At 42.4% G+C, this 24,637-nt stretch overlaps 1 protein-coding gene across 1 annotated transcript in view; it reads right to left on the bottom strand.

The window, feature by feature from the left end:
• LOC131953773 (HHIP-like protein 2) overlaps positions 1 to 24,238 on the bottom strand; it is a 30,372-nt gene extending 6,134 nt beyond the window's left edge. Inside the window, exons 1-8 of the mRNA XM_059317141.1 lie at positions 24,069 to 24,238; positions 19,742 to 20,118; positions 16,173 to 16,299; positions 11,904 to 11,989; positions 11,499 to 11,701; positions 10,097 to 10,240; positions 8,385 to 8,514; positions 7,536 to 7,675 (exon numbers count right to left, since the gene is read on the bottom strand). Coding sequence (XP_059173124.1) covers positions 7,536 to 7,675; positions 8,385 to 8,514; positions 10,097 to 10,240; positions 11,499 to 11,701; positions 11,904 to 11,989; positions 16,173 to 16,299; positions 19,742 to 20,103 — 1,192 coding nt within the window. The 5' untranslated portion in view covers positions 20,104 to 20,118; positions 24,069 to 24,238. The remainder of the gene's footprint in view (positions 1 to 7,535; positions 7,676 to 8,384; positions 8,515 to 10,096; positions 10,241 to 11,498; positions 11,702 to 11,903; positions 11,990 to 16,172; positions 16,300 to 19,741; positions 20,119 to 24,068) is intronic.
• Between the last annotated feature and the right edge of the window lie 399 nt (positions 24,239 to 24,637).

Here is a 24,637-nt window from a genome sequence, read left to right as displayed (position 1 = left end):
TATGTGAACTTGAAAAGTTTGGCTCGTTAGGATGTATAGTTCGCCTGTAACAAGATTAAAATATGTGAACTTGAAAAGTTTGGCTCGCTAGGATGTATAGTTCGCCTGTATCAAGATTAAAATATGTGAACTTGAAAAGTTTGGCTCGTTAGGATGTATAGTTCGCCTGTAACAAGATTAAAATATATGAACTTGAAAAGTTTGGCTCGTTAGGATGTATAGTTCGCTGTAACAAGATTAAAATATGTGAACTTGAAAAGTTTGGCTCGTTAGGATGTATAGTTCGCCTGTAACAAGATTAAAATATGTGAACTTGAAAAGTTTGGCTGGTTAGGATGTATAGTTCGCCTGTAACAAGATTAAAATATGTGAACTTGAAAAGTTTGGCTAGACCCTAGGATATGGGCCTGTAACAAGATTAAAATATGTGAACTTGAAAAGTTTGGCTAGGCCCTAGGATGTATAGTTCGCCTGTAACAAGATTAAAATATGTGAACTTGAAAAGTTTGGCTAGGCCCTAGGATGTATAGTTCGCCTGTAACAAGATTAAAATATGTGAACTTGAAAAGTGTGGCTCGTTAGGATGTATAGTTCGCCTGTAACAAGATTAAAATATGTGAACTTGAAAAGTGTGGCTCGTTAGGATGTATAGTTCGCCTGTAACAAGATTAAAATATGTGAACTTGAAAAGTTTGGCTAGTTAGGATGTATAGTTCGCCTGTAACAAGATTAAAATATGTGAACTTGACAAGTTTGGCTAGGCCCTAGGATGTATAGTTCGCCTGTAACAAGATTAAAATATGTGAACTTGAAAAGTTTGGCTAGACCCTAGGATGTATAGTTCGCCTGTAACAAGATTAAAATATGTGAACTTGAAAAGTTTGGCTCGTTAGGATGTATAGTTCGCCTGTAACAAGATTAAAATATGTGAACTTGAAAAGTTTGGCTCGTTAGGATGTATAGTTCGCCTGTAACAAGATTAAAATATGTGAACTTGAAAAGTTTGGCTAGTTAGGATGTATAGTTCGCCTGTAACAAGATTAAAATATGTGAACTTGAAAAGTTTGGGTCGTTAGGATGTATAGTTCGCCTGTAACAAGATTAAAATATGTGAACTTGAAAAGTTTGGCTCGTTAGGATGTATAGTTCGCCTGTAACAAGATTAAAATATGTGAACTTGAAAAGTTTGGCTCGTTAGGATGTATAGTTCGCCTGTAACAAGATTAAAATATGTGAACTTGAAAAGTTTGGCTAGACCCTAGGATGTATAGTTCGCCTGTAACAAGATTAAAATATGTGAACTTGAAAAGTTTGGCTCGCTAGGATGTATAGTTCGCCTGAATCAAGATTAAAATATGTGAACTTGAAAAGTTTGGCTCGTTAGGATGTATAGTTCGCCTGTAACAAGATTAAAATATGTGAACTTGAAAAGTTTGGCTCGTTAGGATGTATAGTTCGCCTGTAACAAGATTAAAATATGTGAACTTGAAAAGTTTGGCTCGTTAGGATGTATAGTTCGCCTGTAACAAGATTAAAATATGTGAACTTGAAAAGTTTGGGTCGTTAGGATGTATAGTTCGCCTGTAACAAGATTAAAATATATGAACTTGAAAAGTTTGGCTAGACCCTAGGATGTATAGTTCGCCTGTAACAAGATTAAAATATGTGAACTTGAAAAGTTTGGCTCGTTAGGATGTATAGTTCGCCTGTAACAAGATTAAAATATGTGAACTTGAAAAGTTTGGCTAGGCCCTAGGATGTATAGTTCGCCTGTAACAAGATTAAAATATGTGAACTTGAAAAGTTTGGCTAGACCATAGGATGTATAGTTCGCCTGTAACAAGATTAAAATATGTGAACTTGACAAGTTTGGCTAGACCCTAGGATGTACAGTTCGCCTGTAACAAGATTAAAATATGTGAACTTGAAAAGTTTGGCTCGCTAGGATGTATAGTTCGCCTGTAAAAAGATTAAAATATGTGAACTTGAAAAGTTTGGCTAGGCCCTAGGATGTATAGTTCGCCTGTAACAAGATTAAAATATGTGAACTTGAAAAGTTTGGCTAGACCCTAGGATGTATAGTTCGCATGTAACAAGATTAAAATATGTGAACTTGAAAAGTTTGGCTCGCTAGGATGTATAGTTCGCCTGTAACAAGATTAAAATATGTGAACTTGAAAAGTTTGGCTAGACCCTAGGATATGGGCCTGTAACAAGATTAAAATATGTGAACTTGAAAAGTTTGGGTCGTTAGGATGTATAGTTCGCCTGTAACAAGATTAAAATATGTGAACTTGAAAAGTTTGGCTCGTTAGGATGTATAGTTCGCCTGTAACAAGATTAAAACATGTGAACTTGAAAAGTTTGGCTCGTTAGGATGTATAGTTCGCCTGTAACAAGATTAAAATATGTGAACTTGAAAAGTTTGGCTCGCTAGGATGTATAGTTCGCCTGTATCAAGATTAAAATATGTGAACTTGAAAAGTTTGGCTCGTTAGGATGTATAGTTCGCCTGTAACAAGATTAAAATATGTGAACTTGAAAAGTTTGGCTAGACCCTAGGATATGGGCCTGTAACAAGATTAAAATATGTGAACTTGAAAAGTTTGGCTAGGCCCTAGGATGTATAGTTCGCCTGTAACAAGATTAAAATATGTGAACTTGACAAGTTTGGCTAGACCCTAGGATGTATAGTTCGCCTGTAACAAGATTAAAATATGTGAACTTGAAAAGTTTGGCTCGCTAGGATGTATAGTTCGCCTGTATCAAGATTAAAATATGTGAACTTGAAAAGTTTGGCTCGTTAGGATGTATAGTTCGCCTGTAACAAGATTAAAATATGTGAACTTGAAAAGTTTGGCTCGTTAGGATGTATAGTTCGCCTGTAACAAGATTAAAATATATGAACTTGAAAAGTTTGGCTCGTTAGGATGTATAGTTCGCTGTAACAAGATTAAAATATGTGAACTTGAAAAGTTTGGCTCGTTAGGATGTATAGTTCGCCTGTAACAAGATTAAAATATGTGAACTTGAAAAGTTTGGCTGGTTAGGATGTATAGTTCGCCTGTAACAAGATTAAAATATGTGAACTTGAAAAGTTTGGCTAGACCCTAGGATATGGGCCTGTAACAAGATTAAAATATGTGAACTTGAAAAGTTTGGCTAGGCCCTAGGATGTATAGTTCGCCTGTAACAAGATTAAAATATGTGAACTTGAAAAGTTTGGCTAGGCCCTAGGATGTATAGTTCGCCTGTAACAAGATTAAAATATGTGAACTTGAAAAGTGTGGCTCGTTAGGATGTATAGTTCGCCTGTAACAAGATTAAAATATGTGAACTTGAAAAGTGTGGCTCGTTAGGATGTATAGTTCGCCTGTAACAAGATTAAAATATGTGAACTTGAAAAGTTTGGCTCGCTAGGATGTATAGTTCGCCTGTAACAAGATTAAAATATGTGAACTTGACAAGTTTGGCTAGGCCCTAGGATGTATAGTTCGCCTGTAACAAGATTAAAATATGTGAACTTGAAAAGTTTGGCTAGACCCTAGGATGTATAGTTCGCCTGTAACAAGATTAAAATATGTGAACTTGAAAAGTTTGGCTCGTTAGGATGTATAGTTCGCCTGTAACAAGATTAAAATATGTGAACTTGAAAAGTTTGGCTCGTTAGGATGTATAGTTCGCCTGTAACAAGATTAAAATATGTGAACTTGAAAAGTTTGGCTCGTTAGGATGTATAGTTCGCCTGTAACAAGATTAAAATATGTGAACTTGAAAAGTTTGGCTCGTTAGGATGTATAGTTCGCCTGTAACAAGATTAAAATATGTGAACTTGAAAAGTTTGGCTAGACCCTAGGATGTATAGTTCGCCTGTAACAAGATTAAAATATGTGAACTTGAAAAGTTTGGCTCGCTAGGATGTATAGTTCGCCTGAATCAAGATTAAAATATGTGAACTTGAAAAGTTTGGCTCGTTAGGATGTATAGTTCGCCTGTAACAAGATTAAAATATGTGAACTTGAAAAGTTTGGCTCGTTAGGATGTATAGTTCGCCTGTAACAAGATTAAAATATGTGAACTTGAAAAGTTTGGCTCGTTAGGATGTATAGTTCGCCTGTAACAAGATTAAAATATGTGAACTTGAAAAGTTTGGGTCGTTAGGATGTATAGTTCGCCTGTAACAAGATTAAAATATATGAACTTGAAAAGTTTGGCTAGACCCTAGGATGTATAGTTCGCCTGTAACAAGATTAAAATATGTGAACTTGAAAAGTTTGGCTCGTTAGGATGTATAGTTCGCCTGTAACAAGATTAAAATATGTGAACTTGAAAAGTTTGGCTAGGCCCTAGGATGTATAGTTCGCCTGTAACAAGATTAAAATATGTGAACTTGAAAAGTTTGGCTAGACCATAGGATGTATAGTTCGCCTGTAACAAGATTAAAATATGTGAACTTGACAAGTTTGGCTAGACCCTAGGATGTACAGTTCGCCTGTAACAAGATTAAAATATGTGAACTTGAAAAGTTTGGCTCGCTAGGATGTATAGTTCGCCTGTAAAAAGATTAAAATATGTGAACTTGAAAAGTTTGGCTAGGCCCTAGGATGTATAGTTCGCCTGTAACAAGATTAAAATATGTGAACTTGAAAAGTTTGGCTAGACCCTAGGATGTATAGTTCGCATGTAACAAGATTAAAATATGTGAACTTGACAAGTTTGGCTAGACCCTAGGATGTACAGTTCGCCTGTAACAAGATTAAAATATGTGAACTTGAAAAGTTTGGCTCGCTAGGATGTATAGTTCGCCTGTAACAAGATTAAAATATGTGAACTTGAAAAGTTTGGCTAGACCATAGGATGTATAGTTCACCTGTAACAAGATTAAAATATGTGAACTTGAAAAGTTTGGCTAGACCCTAGGATGTATAGTTCGCCTGTAACAAGATTAAAATATGTGAACTTGAAAAGTTTGGCTCGTTAGGATGTATAGTTCGCCTGTAACAAGATTAAAATATGTGAACTTGAAAAGTTTGGGTCGTTAGGATGTATAGTTCACCTGTAACAAGATTAAAATATGTGAACTTGAAAAGTTTGGCTCGTTAGGATGTATAGTTCGCCTGTAACAAGATAAAAATATGTGACCTTGAAAAGTTTGGCTCGTTAGGATGTACAGTTCGCCTGTAACAAGATTAAAATATGTGACCTTGAAAAGTTTGGGTCGTTAGGATGTATAGTTCGCCTGTAACAAGATTAAAATATGTGAACTTGAAAAGTTTGGCTAGACCCTAGGATGTACGCCTGTAACAAGATTAAAATATGTGAACTTGAAAAGTTTGGCTAGGCCCTAGGATGTATAGTTCGCCTGTAACAAGATTAAAATATGTGAACTTGAAAAGTTTGGCTAGACCCTAGGATGTACGCCTGTAACAAGATTAAAATATGTGAACTTGAAAAGTTTGGCTAGACCCTAGTATGTATAGTTCGCCTGTAACAAGATTAAAATATGTGAACTTGAAAAGTTTGGCTCGTTAGGATGTACAGTTCACCTGTAACAAGATTAAAATATGTGACCTTGAAAAGTTTGGCTCGTTAGGATGTATAGTTCGCCTGTAACAAGATTAAAATGTGTGACCTTGAAAAGTTTGGCTCGTTAGGATGTACAGTTCGCCTGTAACAAGATTAAAATATGTGACCTTGAAAAGTTTGGGTCGTTAGGATGTATAGTTCGCCTGTAACAAGATTAAATAAACCGGGAGTGATCTCTCCTAAACTTTCTCGAATATTCTAATATAAAACTACAAGGAATGGCAACTCAGGACATAGACAATATTTGTAATCATTTTCTAATTACTTAAACTTTTTATAATAGATAAGAATCTCGTAAAAAAAAAATAATTGCACACCAAGTGAACGCCTAATAAAATGTGCATAACAGTGCGGGATATTATTAGTACTTTATAAATTTACATGCGTTTTTTGAGAAATCGGAAAGAGCGTAAATTAGTACTTCCGGTCAACGGAAATTACTCAAAATTAGATCTTTTACTTACATGTGAAATTTCATTTATCTATCTGAAATAGTACTCAATTTATAGGCTTTTGAAAAATTCAAAGTAGAAAAAGTACCACTTCCGGTTATCGCAAATCGCTCAAAAGTTAAGAAGGATCTAAGATTTTGATAAAATACTTATATATGAAATTTCAGCAACCTAGCTGTAACGGTACTCAAGTAATCGTGTTTACACACAGACACACACACACACACACGCACACACGCACACACACACAGACATACGGACAAGATTGCAAAATTATGTTTTTCCATATCAGTGAGGTGTAAAACGTCGAGATTTGTAAAAATCTCAATTTTTTTTTGCACGATTACAATACTTTCTCTATACTTCGTATATACAAGAAAGTAAATATGTGAACTTGAAAAGTTTGGCTAGACCCTAGGATGTACGCCTGTAACAAACAACGCACTATCAACTCTGAGAAAAGAAAAGTTAGGAGTTGTCTGCTCTAAACTACCTTGTCGGTCCTAATTAGTGTCACCATTTAATCAAGTGATCTACCTAATTAGTGTCACCATTTAATCAAGTGATCTACCTAATTAGTGTCACCATTTAATCAAGTGATCTACCTAATTAGTGTCACCATTTAATCAAGTGATCTACCTAATTAGTGTCACCATTTAATCAAGTGATCTACCTAATTAGTGTCACCATTTAATTAAGTGACCTACCTAATTAGTGTCACCATTTAATCAAGTGAACTACCTAATTAGTGTCACCATTTAATCAAGTGATCTACCTAATTAGTGTCACCATTTAATCAAGTGATCTACCTAATTAGTGTCACCATTTAATCAAGTGATCTACCTAATTAGTGTCACCATTTAATCAAGTGAACTACCTAATTAGTGTCACCATTTAATCAAGTGATCTACCTAATTAGTGTCACCATTTAATCAAGTGATCTATCTAATTAGTGTCACCATTTAATCAAGTGATCTACCTAATTAGTGTCACCATTTAATCAAGTGATCTACCTAATTAGTGTCACCATTTAATCAAGTGATCTACCTAATTAGTGTCACCATTTAATCAAGTGATCTACCTAATTAGTGTCACCATTTAATCAAGTGATCTACCTAATTAGTGTCACCATTTAATCAAGTGATCTACCTAATTAGTGTCACCATTTAATCAAGTGATCTACCTAATTAGTGTCACCATTTAATCAAGTGATCTACCTAATTAGTGTCACCATTTAATCAAGTGAACTACCTAATTAGTGTCACCATTTAATCAAGTGATCTACCTAATTAGTGTCACCATTTAATCAAGTGAACTACCTAATTAGTGTCACCATTTAATCAAGTGATCTACCTAATTAGTGTCACCATTTAATTAATCAAGTGAACTACCTAATTAGTGTCACCATTTAATCAAGTGATCTACCTAATTAGTGTCACCATTTAATTAATCAAGTGAACTACCTAATTAGTGTCACCATTTAATCAAGTGAACTACCTTGTCGGTCCTGGCTGAAGGCTAAGATGTGTTTGGGTGGTTTTTCTCTAGCGTCCAGTGGACACTGGTTCAAATCACAGGCAGGCCAGTTGATCTTCTCCCACGTCCCCTGTCTGTTTTCCTCCAGCAAATAGATTTTACTGTCAAATAAAATTTAGAATTTAATAGATTTTACTGTCAAATGAAATTTAGAATTTAATAGATTTTACTGTCAAATAAAAGTTAGAATTAAATAGATTTTACTGTCAAATAAAAGTTAGAATTTAATAGATTTTACTGTCAAATAAAATTTAGAATTTAATCAACGGGAAGAAATTACAGAGGACTGACAGACATCATGTGACAGACATGTGATCTTTACATACACTATTGTGTATACCTTGGTTAAAATTTTAAAAAATCATTGGATGATATAATCAATCATTTGATGATATAATCAATCATTTGATGATATAATCAATCATTTGATGATATAATCAATCATTAGGTTCTCGTCTAAGGTCAGTGTTATGGTGCATGTTTCTGAGTATAGATTGGTACCAGTTAATATTGGTGAGCACGTTTGTTGAACGAATGAAGATGTGACGCACATAGTGTGATAGTGACGTAGAAGATAGAAAAGACGTTGTTGTGATAGAATGTAAGCTAGTGAGTTTGGGGCTAGGTATTGAAGAAGTAGGTTCAGGTTATGCTGTTGGTGCAGACTGATGTTAGAAATGTTAAATAAAGACTGAAGTGGGAAAAATTAGTATTCTGTTCAATATATTCTGATGTAAGTGTTAACTGATAGGCTAGAAGATACTAGTAGAGGAACGCCCATAGTGGGTGATGACGTCAGCGTGTACTCACCCCGTGATGACGTCAGCGAAGGTGTAGAGGCCGGTGACGTGAGCGAATTGTCTGCCCCTGTACACGTACCCACCCACCAGAGCGTGGGAGGTGTTGTGTGGGAGCTGGTAGATGGGGAACTCTTCGTTCTCTGTGGGGTGGGGGGGGGGGGAGGAGGGAATTGAACATTAAGTAATTTTATATACACTAATTAAGCGCGATGGTTCAGTTTAATCAGCCCGCCCACGATAATGTGACGTCAATCAGAGCCGGCCTAAGCATGACGTCACAGTCACGAATTCCCTTAACCCATCCCCTCCCCATAATCTATTTGTAGTCGTGAATAAGAAATATAAAATGTCTGTGACGTAACCCGTCTCAACTCCCCCCCCCCTTCATTCGCTAAGTTCATCGTGACAAAATATAGAACCGTACCCCCCACGCCTACCCTTACCATTAAAGATAGATCTGTACCCCCACCCTTACCATTAAAGATAGATCTGTACACCCACCCTTACCATTAAAGATAGATCTGTACACCCACCCTTACCATTTAAGATAGATCTGTACACCCACCCTTACCATTTAAGATAGAACTGTACAGAGTTTCTTCCAGGCATCTCTTCGAGGGTGCTCCGCCCCCCCCCCCCCCCCCAAAGAAAGTCTACCGCCCCCCCCCCGAAAATTTCAAGTGCCCCTCATACCCGGAGAATAAAGTCTGGTAGAAACACTGGAACTGTAACCCCACCCTACCCTTACCTTTAACGACAGAACCATACCCCACCCCTACCCAGTGGCGTAGCGAGGTCGGATGTCACCCGGTGCGGCACTTAATGGTGTCACCCCCCAGAGGAGTAGCGACCATTCCCGGGTACAAACTTTCAAGTTTTCGATTTGCACCCCCCCCCCCCCCATCAAACTTTCGATTTGCACCCCCCTCAAGTTTTTCGATTTGCACCCCCCCTCAAGTTTTTCTCTATATATTTTGCTATTTTTTGCTTTGGTGTCACCCCCTAAATGGTGTCACCCGGTGCGGTCCGCACCCCCCGCTACGCCCCTGCCCCTACCCTTACAAAGATAAAACGGAAGCACCCCTACCCTCACCATTATTTATTTAGACTTTAGAAGCCAGATGTTATTTACGATGACCCTAAGTAATCAAGTGCTAGCATTACATTAATCAAATCTTACAGACCACTTCAGTACTATATTGACATGTAATATTTAATTGAGTTGAAGGAAACCCCGCCCAACAGCACAATTGAGAACGAAGATGAAGAAGACAAACATGAACTTAATCAAATATTACAGACCACTTCGGCGACAGCAACAAAAACACGCGATGAGTAAGACAGATGACAGACCAGCTGTCGTGTCATGTCACCATCGGCTGTCATGTCATGTTAGGCCGTGTTATGTCATTGGACATCAATGTGACATCTAAATGATGACGTGAATGTAAGAATCTTGTACGGAGCAGGTGTAAGGGGAGGGGGGGGACTGATGTAGCGGAGAGGGGGTTGGTGTAGGGGGAGGGGTGAGTAGATGACTAAACCACATTCTCCTTCCCTCCCCCTCTTCCAGAGCTGTTGAGTGGGTGGGGTGGTGGTGGTGGAAGGTGGTGGGTTGTCAGTAACAGCCCGCGGTCATTAGGTCGCACAACCCGTTAAGTTTCAGGTTGTCCCATGACTTCAGTGGCAACGGGGGGGGGTAGGGGGGGGGGGACGGCTTACCGAGGGGACTGCACTCTGCCGGGTTAGTCATGTGACACTCAGATCCCTGCCGGATGTTCCAGCCGTAGTTCCTGCCACTTTGGATGAGGTTGATTTCGTCATATTTGTTCGTGCCAGTTTCTGCGCAGAAGATCCGACCAGTACCTGGCAACAGGAAGTTTACAATAATGATGGGTGGATTTTAATAAATTACTCGGTTAAAAAAACATTTTCATTCTTTTTTAAATTACGGAATATTTTAAATGACTGTACACGATCGAGATTTTACTGATCATTGATTATAAAAAATGATCAGCTTTACAAAGGTTTTATACAACACAAACTGTCTCAGGACGGCGGCTATTAACCTCCATCCCTCCTCTTCCCCGCCCATTCAATCCCATGAAGCCTTGACAGACTGACAGACTGACAAACTTGACAGACTGACAGACTGACAACGGCAAACATCACTATTGATAGGGTTTATTGATTACCCTCCACATGTCGCAATTGATTGGTTTTAAAATTAGCCGTTTGACCCGTTAGATTACGTGACTAATGTGTTACAGGGACACGATTTGTTTGAAAGGATAGATTCACCCAGATTAAAATCAAATTATGAAAGGATAGATTCACCCAGATTAAAATCAAATTATGAAAGGATAGATTCGCCCAGATTAAAATCTAATTACTTGACGAAGTGGGCATACACTCATTTTTAGTTTGTTTTATTTCCTTATTTTAAGTGCCTTTAAAAAGTTTTTGTATTGTAGACGTGTGGGCTCAACTTGTTTAAATTTGGTGGAGCCACAGCTCATGTTCGGTGCAGTCTATTTCTTGTTTCAAACATGAAACGCTGACTACAGGACTTCATGACTCACATTTTTACACCCCGAACTCCTGTCCATAGTTCCGAATCGTGACTAGAACTGTCAAGGCTTCACACCTTACGTTTGTACACTTTACTCATCTTACGTTTCGGCCCTACCACCGTTCATCACCACCCAATCCTGACTACACCCCCCCCCTACAGTTTCACGTGTCACGTGTCACACCCTACCCCCCGTCCTCAGCACCGAATCCTGACTACACCCCCCCCTACAGTTTCACGTGTCACGTGTCACACCCTACCCCCCGTCCTCCGCACCGAATCCTGACTGCACCCCCCCCCCCCCCTACAGTTTCACGTGTCACGTGTCACGTGTCACACCCTACCCCCCGTCCTCAGCACCGAATCCTGACTGCATCCCCCCTACAGTGTCACGTGTCACGTGTCACACCCTACCCCCCGTCCTCAGCACCCAATCCTGACTACACCCCCCCCCTACAGTTTCACGTGTCACGTGTCACGCCCTACCCCCAGTCCTGAGCACCCAATCCTGACCTCACCCCCCTACAGTTTGTGTCACGTGTCACGCCTTACCCCCCGTCCTCAGCACCGAATCCTGACTACACCCCCACACATTCCTGAAGCCGATGGCGAAGATCTCCGGTCTGGCGATGGTGTAGTTGTAGAAGGGGTTGCTGCTGGGGACGCCGTACAACTTGGCCACGCTTGACTCCCCCTCCGTGAAGTCCTGACCGTCGTTCACGTCAATCCGGAGAACCTTCCCGTGGAAAGAATTCCTGGGGGAAGAAATTCTTACTGTTCTTACGTCATTCTACAGATCTTTACTTTGATGAATGGGGAAAGGGACCAACAATTTCAATGTACAACCAGACATAACTGTGTTATTTACTCAACTATTCCTTAAGTATTTTAATTTTAATTTTTTTTGATCTGTCTCCTACTGGACAACTTGTCAAATAAAATAAAATAAAAGTTTACTTGTTCTGGGCGTTTCCCTTGGGGTCGTCGTGCTCCCCCCCGTCCCCCGTGACCAGATACAGGTAGCCGTCGTCACCAAAGAATATCTGGAACACAGGGGCAGGGCAGGTGGGAGTGAATTAGGTCAGTGCAGGTGTGAGTAAATTAGGTCAAGGCAGGTGTGAGTAAATTAGGTCAAGGCAGGTGTGAGTAAATTAGGTCAATGCACAGGTGTGAGTAAATTAGGTCAATGCAGGTGTGAGTAAATTAGGTCAAGGCAGGTGTGAGTAAATTAGGTCAATGCACATCTATAATAAAAACACCACTCACACACACCATCCACACACCCAACCTACCTGCAACACACATACAAACTGCCCTTAACTTTCCACGTCCACCCACAGACCAAAACTTCACGTTTTCTAACGAAGGAGCCCCCCCCCCCCCCCACGATATAACTTTCATCACTCTCTACACCCCCATCATCTACACCCCCATCATCACTCTCTACACCCCCATCATCACTCTCTACACCCCCATCATCACTCTCTACACCCCCATCATCATTCTCTACACCCCCATCATCTACACCCCCATCATCACTCTCTACACCCCCATCATCACTCTCTACACCCCCATCATCTACACCCCCATCATCTACACCCCCATCATCTACACCCCCATCATCTACACCCCCATCATCACTCTCTACACCCCCATCATCACTCTCTACACCCCCATCATCACTCTCTACACCCCCATCATCACTCTCTACACCCCCATCATCACTCTCTACACCCCCATCATCACTCTCTACACCCCCATCATCACTCTCTACACCCCCATCATCACTCTCTACACCCCCATCATCTACACCCCCATCATCACTCTCTACACCCCCATCATCACTCTCTACACCCCCATCATCACTCTCTACACCCCCATCATCTACACCCCCATCATCACTCTCTACACCCACATCATCACTCTCTACACCCCCATCATCACTCTCTACACCCCCATCATCTACACCCCCATCATCACTCTCTACACCCACATCATCACTCTCTACACCCCCATCATCTACACCCCCATCATCACTCTCTACACCCCCATCATCACTCTCTACACCCCCATCATCACTCTCTACACCCCCATCATCATTCTCTACACCCACATCATCACTCTCTACACCCCCATCATCTACACCCCCATCATCTACACCCCCATCATCACTCTCTACACCCCCATCATCATTCTCTACACCCCCATCATCACTCTCTACACCCCCATCATCACTCTCTACACCCCCATCATCACTCTCTACACCCCCATCATCTACACCCCCATCATCACTCTCTACACCCCCATCATCACTCTCTACACCCCCATCATCACTCTCTACACCCCCATCATCACTCTCTACACCCACATCATCACTCTCTACACCCCCATCATCTACACCCCCATCATCTACACCCCCATCATCTACACCCCCATCATCACTCTCTACACCCCCATCATCATTCTCTACACCCCCATCATCACTCTCTACACCCCCATCATCACTCTCTACACCCCCATCATCATTCTCTACACCCCCATCATCACTCTCTACACCCCCATCATCACTCTCTACACCCCCATCATCTACACCCCCATCATCACTCTCTACACCCCCATCATCTACACCCCCATCATCTACACCCCCATCATCACTCTCTACACCCCCATCATCACTCTCTACACCCCCATCATCACTCTCTACACCCCCATCATCACTCTCTACACCCCCATCATCACTCTCTACACCCCCATCATCTACACCCCCATCATCACTCTCTACACCCCCATCATCACTCTCTACACCCCCATCATCACTCTCTACACCCCCATCATCTACACCCCCATCATCTACACCCCCATCATCACTCTCTACACCCCCATCATCACTCTCTACACCCCCATCATCTACACCCCCATCATCACTCTCTACACCCCCATCATCACTCTCTACACCCCCATCATCACTCTCTACACCCCCGTCATCATTCTCTACACCCACATCATCACTCTCTACACCCCCATCATCACTCTCTACACCCCCATCATCACTCTCTACACCCACATCATCATTCTCTACACCCACATCATCACTCTCTACACCCCCATCATCACTCTCTACACCCCCATCATCTACACCCCCATCATCACTCTCTACACCCCCATCATCACTCTCTACACCCCCATCATCATTCTCTACACCCACATCATCACTCTCTACACCCACATCATCACTCTCTACACCCCCATCATCACTCTCTACACCCCCATCATCACTCTCTACACCCCCATCATCACTCTCTACACCCCCATCATCACTCTCTACACCCCCATCATCTACACCCCCATCATCACTCTCTACACCCCCATCATCACTCTCTACACCCCCATCATCACTCTCTACACCCCCATCATCATTCTCTACACCCACATCATCACTCTCTACACCCCCATCATCACTCTCTACACCCCCATCATCTACACCCCCATCATCTACACCCCCATCATCACTCTCTACACCCCCATCATCACTCTCTACACCCCCATCATCTACACCCCCATCATCACTCTCTACACCCCCATCATCACTCTCTACACCCCCATCATCACTCTCTACACCCCCATCATCTACACCCCCATCATCTACACCCCCATCATCACTCTCTACACCCCCATCATCTACACCCCCATCATCACTCTCTACACCCCCATCATCACTCTCTACACCCCCATCATCTACACCCCCATCATCTACACCCCCATCATCACTCTCTACACCCCCATCATCACTCTCTACACCCCCATCATCTACACCCCCATCATCTACACCCCCATCATCACTCTCTACACCCCCATCATCTACACCCCCATCATCACTCTCTACACCCCCATCATCTACACCCCCATCATCTACACCCCCATCATCACTCTCTACACCCCCATCATCTACACCCCCATCATCACTCTCTACACCCCCATCATCACTCTCTACACCCCCATCATCTACACCCCCATCATCTACACCCCCATCATCACTCTCTACACCCCCATCATCACTCTCTACACCCCCATCATCTACACCCCCATCATCTACACCCCCATCATCACTCTCTACACCCCCATCATCTACACCCCCATCATCACTCTCTACACCCCCATCATCACTCTCTACACCCCCATCATCACTCTCTACACCCCCATCATCACTCTCTACACCCCCATCATCACTCTCTACACCCCCATCATCACTCTCTACACCCCCATCATCACTCTCTACACCCCCATCATCATTCTCTACACCCCCATCATCACTCTCTACACCCCGATCATCACTCTCTACACCCCCATCATCTACACCCCCATCATCACTCTCTACACCCCCATCATCACTCTCTACACCCCCATCATCTACACCCCCATCATCTACACCCCCATCATCACTCTCTACACCCCCATCATCTACACCCCCATCATCACTCTCTACACCCCCATCATCACTCTCTACACCCCCATCATCACTCTCTACACCCCCATCATCACTCTCTACACCCCCATCATCACTCTCTACACCCCCATCATCACTCTCTACACCCCCATCATCACTCTCTACACCCCCATCATCATTCTCTACACCCCCATCATCACTCTCTACACCCCCATCATCACTCTCTACACCCCCATCATCACTCTCTACACCCCCATCATCACTCTCTACACCCCCATCATCTACACCCCCATCATCACTCTCTACACCCCCATCATCTACACCCCCATCATCTACACCCCCATCATCACTCTCTACACCCCCATCATCTACACCCCCATCATCACTCTCTACACCCCCATCATCACTCTCTACACCCCCATCATCACTCTCTACACCCCCATCATCACTCTCTACACCCCCATCATCACTCTCTACACCCCCATCATCACTCTCTACACCCCCATCATCACTCTCTACACCCCCATCATCATTATCTTCTTCCACACACTTGACTTGGAATCTTTGATGACGTAGCGATTGTGTTAGAGACATGTGTTTTGAGTCTTACAGGACATTTTGTCTCTAGAGGACATTTTGTCTCTGAAGGACATTTTGTCAAGTATTATTTTTTAATTAGTTGATTAATGTAGCTTTGATGAACAAATCGTATCACTTATTTGAATAATGAACCAACTTGTACCAACAATTTGAGTCTCTAATGTTACAAACACCAAACTTACGGGTCCGCCATTACCGGAAGTGTAAGGCTGGAATATCCGGATGTAGAAGAGTTCACTTCCGGCGTCGACCCTGCCGTTGTCAGCCCGGAAGTTGCTGATGTAGGTGTAGTCTCTACCCTCTACCTTCCTGGTCAAACAAACAAAAACTTTATTCAATTATTACTTTCTCGTATATACGAAGTATAGAGAAAGTCTTGTATTCGTGCTAAAACACCTCACTGAAACGGCAAAACATAATTTTGCAATCTTGTCCGTATGTCTGTGTGCCTGTGTGTGTGTGTCTGTGTGTGTGTCTGTGTGTAAACGTGATAACTTGAGTACAATTACAGCTAGGTTAATGAAATTTCATATATAAGTATTTTATCAAAATCGTAGATCCGTATCAACTTTTGAGCGATTTCCGATAACGGAAGTGGTACTTTTTCCACTTTGAATTTTTCAAAAGCCTATAACTTGAGTACTATTTTAGATAGATAAATGAAATTTCACTTGTAAGTAAACGATCTAATTCTCTACCATCTGTCAAATTTTGAGTAATTTCCGTTCACCGGAAGTACTAATTTACGCTATTTCCGATTTCTCAAAAAATGCATGTAAATTTATAAAGTACTATTAACATAGCGCACTATTATGCATATTTTGTTTTGGCGTTCGCTTGGTGCGCAATTCTTTTTTCTACGAGATTCTATTTATTTATAAAAGTTTAAGTAATTAAAAATCATGTCTATCTTTCGAGTTGCCATCCCACGTAGTGTTATATAAGAATAGTCGAGAAAGTTTAGGGGAGATTACTCCCGGTTTATTTTTTTATGATATGTTAAAAAACGGCTTTTAATTATAATTAACCAGAAATCGCCAGCCATTAATTAGCTTTAAGTTAAAAAAAACCTTTTCCGTGTAATGTTGTATGACAGATATGTAAATTGTATGCTAATAAAGCCCTGCATAATCTAATCAAAGGAAGAGGGAATCACGTGCCCACACAGCTAATGATCTGTGGGGGGGGGCAAGTTGTGAGGGCGCGTGGGATTAACTTGAGCTGATGAATTAATTACACGCTCATTAACGTTCTGACGTCGACGTAAACATGTTGTGTGAGTCTGTGGGGGTGAGTGTGAGTAAGTGTGTGTGTGTGCGTATTTCTACTCACATAATTAGCGTCATTAACGACACACACGAGGGTGGATTAATGACCTCCGTATAATCTCCGTGTCACAAATAAAGGCCATTAATAACGTTCATCGTTTGACACATCAAGCAAATGATAATATACAGCACCTTCATTCCCCGACCCCCTACACCTTCATTCCCCGACCCCCCACTCCTTCATTCCCTGGCCCCACAACCTACCCTCCCCCCCCCCCCCCCCAATTTCTCTATAACCTTGAAAGCATGATGACCATCTGCAATAGTGTCGGCTAATTCGATGTTAAACTACGTAGACTTAAGTTCTGTCATTAAGTTGTTTCATTAAGTTCTGTCATTAAGTTCTTTCATTAAGTTCTGTCATTAAGTTCTGTCATTAAGTTATATCATTAAGTTCTTTCACTAAGTTCTGTCATTATGTTGTGTCATTAAGTTCTGTCATTAAGTTATGTTATTAAGTTCTTTCATTAAGTTCTGTCATTAAGTTCTGTCATTAAGTTATGTCATTAAGTTCTTTCATTAAGTTCTGTCATTAAGTTCTGTCATTAAGTTATGTCATTAAGTTCTTTCATTAAGTTCTGTCATTAAGTTCTGTCATTAAGTTCTGTCATTAAGTTCTGTCATTAAGTTCTGTCATTAAGTTCTGACCACATAACTCTACTGACCATGATTTCCTGCCGCTCGTGCACATGCACGTGCACACAACTGCTGCTCACCCAGGCACATCTGGACAGCGATGATTGCAATGACGTCAACAAATAAAGGTCTATTGATTTACCTCCCCTGTCTGGCTAATTAACCCCCGCCCAGGGGCAGACAATTCATTGGGCGAGAACTACTGTGGGCTGGAGGGGAATTATGCAGCATAATAAATGGGGAGCTGGAGGGATAATCTGGTTAGAGGGAGGAGACAGTGGGGGAGGGGGGGGGGGGAGGGGTAAGATAAAGGAAGTTGGCGGCAGGCTCAAGATTTTGAAAATTGTTTTCTCCAAATTTTTAAATCCTCGTGTTTTAACGACGTCATTGTAATGTATTTTAAAAATGGGTTTGGTTGGAATTTTTTTGTTTTGTCCTGTAGACTTTCTTCTTTCAGTTTTTTTTATACAGACTTTTTTTTCTGGAAATATTTATCCAGAATAATAGGTGGGTGGGGGGGGGGGGTAAGGTGTTTGGCGATTTACAGATAAAGGGATGCGGGTCATTTTGCACACCAAATGTCCAGCCCCCATCCAGTACCTCGCACCCTCTAGTGACGTCACTGGGTACAAACACACGTGTTACAATTTCTGGGTGTATCGAGCTGATATAAAACAGACCACCTGATATAAAACTGACCCACCTGTTATAAACTAGACTCACCTGATATAAAACAGACGCACCTGATATAAAACAGACCACCTGATATAGACGCACCTGATATAAAACTGACCCACCTGATATAAACTAGACCCACCTGATATAAACTAGACCCACCTGATATAAAACTGACCCACCTGATATAAACTAGACCCACCTGATATAAACTAGACCCACCTAATATAAAACTGACCCACCTGATATAAACTAGACCCACCTGATATAAAACTGACCCACCTGATATAAACTAGACCCACCTGATATAAAACTGACCCACCTGATATAAACTAGACCCACCTGATATAAACTAGACCCACCTGATATAAAACTGACCCACCTGATATAAACTAGACCCACCTGATATAAACTAGACCCACCTGATATAAAACTGACCCACCTGATATAAACTAGACCCACCTGATATAAAACTGACCCACCTGATATAAACTAGACCCACCTGATATAAAACTGACCCACCTGATATAAAACTGACCCACCTGATATAAAACTGACCCACCTGATATAAAACAGACCCACCTGATATAGACCCACCTGATATAAACTAGACCCACCTGATATAAAACTGACCCACCTGATATAAACTAGACCCACCTGATATAAAACTGACCCACCTGATATAAACTAGACCCACCTGATATAAACTAGACCCACCTGATATAAAACTGACCCACCTGATATAAACTAGACCCACCTGATATAAACTAGACCCACCTGATATAAAACTGACCCACCTGATATAAACTAGACCCACCTGATATAAAACTGACCCACCTGATATAAAACTGACCCACCTGATATAAACTAGACCCACCTGATATAAAACTGACCCACCTGATATAAACTAGACCCACCTGATATAAAACTGACCCACCTGATATAAAACTGACCCACCTGATATAAAACTGACCCACCTGATATAAAATTGACCCACCTGATATAAACTAGACCCACCTGATATAAAACTGACCCACCTGATATAAACTAGACCCACCTGATATAAAACAGACCCACCTGATATAGACCCACCTGATATAAAACTGACCCACCTGATATAGAAGGCGTACACCTTTCTGTTATCCGTGAAGGCGGGGTCCACCACGACCCCCAGCAACCCTCTGTTCTCACCGATCTGGTCGGATGTGGATACCCTGTCCCGTATATCCATGAAGGTATCCACCTTGGTGCCATCCACCGCCATCCTCCAGACCACGCCCCTCTGCTCCACCACCAGCAGACGATCAGCTCCACCGTCCCTGTAGAAGGTGGCCGAGACTGGGCTGTACAGGCCACGGGCCATCTGCTGCAGACAGTAGCATGGCCCGCCGCTCGATGGCCGCGTCACGTCCGTCACGCTGCTTCCGGTGACCAGTGACGTCAGCACGGACAAGTAGGTCATCTCTACATACATGGTGACGTCACTCAACTGTAAAGAATAGGCGTTTTTTTACACATGTTCTTGGATACAAATGTTCTCAGATACAAATGTTCTCAGATAAAATGTTCTTAGATACAAATGTTCTTAGATTAAAATGTTCTTAGATTCAAATGTTTTCAGATTAAAATGTTCTTAGATACAAATGTTCTGAACAATAAATGTTCTCAGATACAAATGTTCTCAGATAAAATGTTCTTAGATACAAATGTTCTTAGATACAAATGTTCTTAGATACAAATGTTCTTAAATACAAATATTCTTAGATTCAAATGTTTTCAGATTAAAATGTTCTTAGATACAAATGTTCTGAACAAAAAAAAAAAAAAAAAAATTTTAAAGCTACTTTTTTAATTTATTTTTTTATTTTTCAAACAATGTCACTGAAAGTAGCATAAACCTAGCTCAAAGCTCAACACATCCTAGGTTCACAACTTTCTCGAACCTACCATTTAAACCTCTCTCAAACCTACAGCCAAACGAGAACCGCTAAAAGTTTGACTTTTATTTCAAGATCTATTTATTGATTTCTTTAGATAAGGAAAAATCTATCGATTATTAGCTGATATTATGAGGATAGGGGTGGGGGTGGGGGGTATGGCTTGTTTAGAAGGATGGAACAACATGAGCTCGTGGATTTAAGGCTGGTGTAGGGGGTGTGTGATATAGACGTGGGGTGGAGGGGTGTGATACACGTGGGGTGGAGGGGTGTGATATAGAAATGGGGTGGAGGGGTGTGATATAGACGTGGGGTGGAGGGGTGTGATACACGTAAGGTGGAGGGCTGTGATACACGTGGGGTGGAGGGGTGTGATATAGACGTGGGGTGGAGGGGTGTGATACACGTAAGGTGGAGGGGTGTGATACACGTGGGGTGGAGGGGTGTGATACACGTGGGGTGGAGGGGTGTGATACACGTGGGGTGGAGGGGGTGTGACATAACGTGGGGTGGAAGGGTGTGATACACGTGGGGTGGAGGGGTGTGATATAGACGTGGGGTGGAAGGGTGTGATACACGTGGGGTGGAGGGGTGTGATACACGTGGGGTGGAGGGGTGTGATATAGAAATGGGGTGGAGGGGTGTGATACACGTGGGGTGGAGGGGTGTGATAAACGTGGGGTGGAGGGGTGTGATATAGACGTGGGGTGGAGGGGTGTGATATACGTGGGGTGGAGGGGTGTGATACACGTGGGGTGGAGGGGTGTGATATAGAAATGGGGTGGAGGGGTGTGATACACGTGGGGTGGAGGGTTGTGATACACGTGGGGTGGAGGGGTGTGATACACGTGAGGTGGAGGGGTGTGATATAGACGTGGGGTGGAGGGGTGTGATATACGTGGGGTGGAGGGGTGTGATATAGACGTGGGGTAGAGGGGTGTGATATAGACGTGGGGTAGAGGGGTGTGATATAGACATGGGGTGGAGGGGTGTGATATACGTGGGGTGGAGGGGTGTGATACACGTGGGGTGGAGGGTTGTGATACACGTGGGGTGGAGGGGTGTGATACACGTGAGGTGGAGGGGTGTGATATAGACGTGGGGTGGAGGGGTGTGATATACGTGGGGTGGAGGGGTGTGATATAGACATGGGGTGGAGGGGTGTGATATACGTGGGGTGGAGGGGTGTGATATAGACATGGGGTGGAGGGGTGTGATATACGTGGGGTGGAGGGGTGTGATATAGACGTGGGGTGGAGGGGTGTGGTACAGACGTGGAATGGAGGGGTGTGATATAGACATGGGGTGGAGGGGTGTGATAAACGTGGGGTGGAGGGGTGTGATACACGTGGGGTGGAGGGGTGTGATACACGTGGGGTGGAGGGGTGTGATATAGACGTGGGGTGGAGGGGTGTGATATACGTGGGGTGGAGGGGTGTGATACACGTGGGGTGGAGGGGTGTGATATAGACTTGGGGTGGAGGGGTGTGGAACAGACGTGGAATGGAGGGGTGTGATATAGACATGGGGTGGAGGGGTGTGATAAACGTGGGGTGGAGGGGTGTGATACACGTGGGGTGGAGGGGTGTGATATAGACGTGGGGTGGGGGGTGTGATATAGACATGGGGTGGAGGGGTGTGATAAACGTGGGGTGGAGGGGTGTGATACACGTGGGGTGGAGGGGTGTGATACACGTGGGGTGGAGGGGTGTGATATAGAAATGGGGTGGAGGGGTGTGATACACGTGGGGTGGAGGGGTGTGATATAGACATGGGGTGGAGGGGTGTGATAAACGTGGGGTGGAGGGGTGTGATACACGTGGGGTGGAGGGGTGTGGTATACGTGGAGTGGAGGGGTGTGATACACGTGGGGTGGAGGGGTGTGATATAGACGTGGGGTGGAGGGGTGTGATATACGTGGGGTGGAGGGGTGTGATATACGTGGGGTGGAGGGGTGTGATATACGTGGGGTGGAGGGGTGTGACATACGTGGGGTGGAGGGGTGTGATATACGTGGGGTGGAGGGGTGTGGTACAGACGTGGGGTGGAGGGGTGTGATATAGACGTGGGGTGGAGGGGTGTGATACACGTGGGGTGGACGAACCGGACAATCCAGACGATCCAGACGGACAAAATTTGACCGGCTTTAGAGCCGCTTAAAGCAAATCCTATTAGAACATAATAGCTGCATCTCGCTGGTCGTCTGTGTGTTGCTGGCCACGTCTTATACATACATACATACATATATATATATATATATATATATATATATATATATATATATATATATATATATATATATATATATATATATATATATATATATATATATATAAATACATATATATATATATATATATATATATATATATATATATATATATATATATATATATAATATATATATATATATATATGCACACAAATCGGCTAATTGACCACATGATCATGGGTTCAGCCGCTAATTTGAACCAAAATAAAAAATTTAAATCTGATTATTCAAAGGTAATATTTTTTATTTTTCATCAAGTTTTGTACAATATTGATGCAAATATTCGGGTTTTGTAAAGTACTTCAAAGAAAGAGACTAAGCTCAATATATCTACTATTCAGGCTAACTGAAATTGGGAGGGTCAAAGAATCGGTTTCTTCTTTTATTTCCCAAAGAAAGAAAATACGTTGATTCCAATAGCACTTATTAGAGCACCGGATGAGTGTCGCACAATTGAATGACCAAATGACATAATGACATAATGACATAGTGACATTTTAATTGGTCTCACACAGCCCGTCCAGTCGTCTACCATAGCGCATGTTTAATTAATGGGACCAGTTGGTCCACTGGACCTCACAGATCCAGCTACCCAGAGTCGTGTGATAAATGTTTGGCTCCCAGCTTTGGAAGAATTGACGATTTGTTTGGTGTAAACGTTAGAGATTCTCTGTGGGATGGGGGTAATAACGATAAACTGTCCTGGACATTACCCCTTGTCGGGACCTTGTCGGGACCTTGTCGGGACCTTGTCGGGACCTTGTCGGGAAAACCAAATGAAAAAGCTGCAAAATGTTCAGCTGGACAAGCACTACTGAGCTACAGCAACAGACGAGCTTTATGGATGGGTCGTGGGTGATAGTGACACAAAGGCTTGAACATTCACTGGACATTCACATGACATTCACTGAACATTCACTGGACATTCACTGGACATTTACTGGACATTTACTGGACATTCACTGGACATTCACTGAACATTCACTGGACATTTACAACCATGGACAAAAATTCTAAGGTAAAAAAAAAACCTAGACAATAATTTCTGAACATACCCAACCCTCCAGACTACACCCCACGAAGTTTCTGTGTACACAAAACTTATAACTTTGACAAGAATAAAATTCATAGTTTGAACATGATTTGACTGGCTAATTATCAATTGTCTGTTGACCTCTGACCTAACACAACAACAGCAATTTTATTTCGAGTCATTTTGTGGCTACCAACCTTTGATACAGAAATGTGAAGGTCCTACAGAAATGTGAACGTCCAACAGAAATGTGAAGGTCCTACAGAAATGTGAAGGTCCTAAAGAAATGTGACTTTCAACTTGTCCCTAGCGTGATCCGAACCTTGGACTCCCGACATGAACCAATGGGACGTAACTCTTCACATCCCTCCACCAGAACCTTTGGTTAAATCTTCGCCTGATTAGCGGCTCGCTACCTGCTGGTCGATACCGTCCAACCGCCGGTATCGATCCCACCTCATCATGTCTGGGACGAATACATCGTTTGTTGGCGTGCCACGCCGGTCAAGAAGGAAGGAACGCGTAGTAATCGTAATCGCGAACTTTTCCTATTGGTATCGATTCTGAAGATGCAGGCGAGTTTATTTGTACTTAGAAGAAAAGCTGAGATAAAAAGTGTGTTTCTTAAAAAACACGGAACACACAATAGGCCCCTAGATGTCTATCGGGTTTTCATTTCTACCGAGGCAAGGATTAGGTTTAAGGTCAGGTATAAAGCGCCAGGCTTATGATCAGAGCTAATCTTAAGGTGAGTGGTGGGCGTGTG

Source organism: Physella acuta, unplaced genomic scaffold (assembly GCF_028476545.2).
Source record: "Physella acuta isolate Inbredline_101_S28 unplaced genomic scaffold, ASM2847654v3 ptg000951l, whole genome shotgun sequence".
In the NCBI taxonomy this organism is placed as follows: Eukaryota; Metazoa; Mollusca; class Gastropoda; family Physidae; genus Physella; species Physella acuta.
Note: the sequence above shows the minus strand (reverse complement) of the source record. Positions and strands in the feature narration are given on the sequence as shown.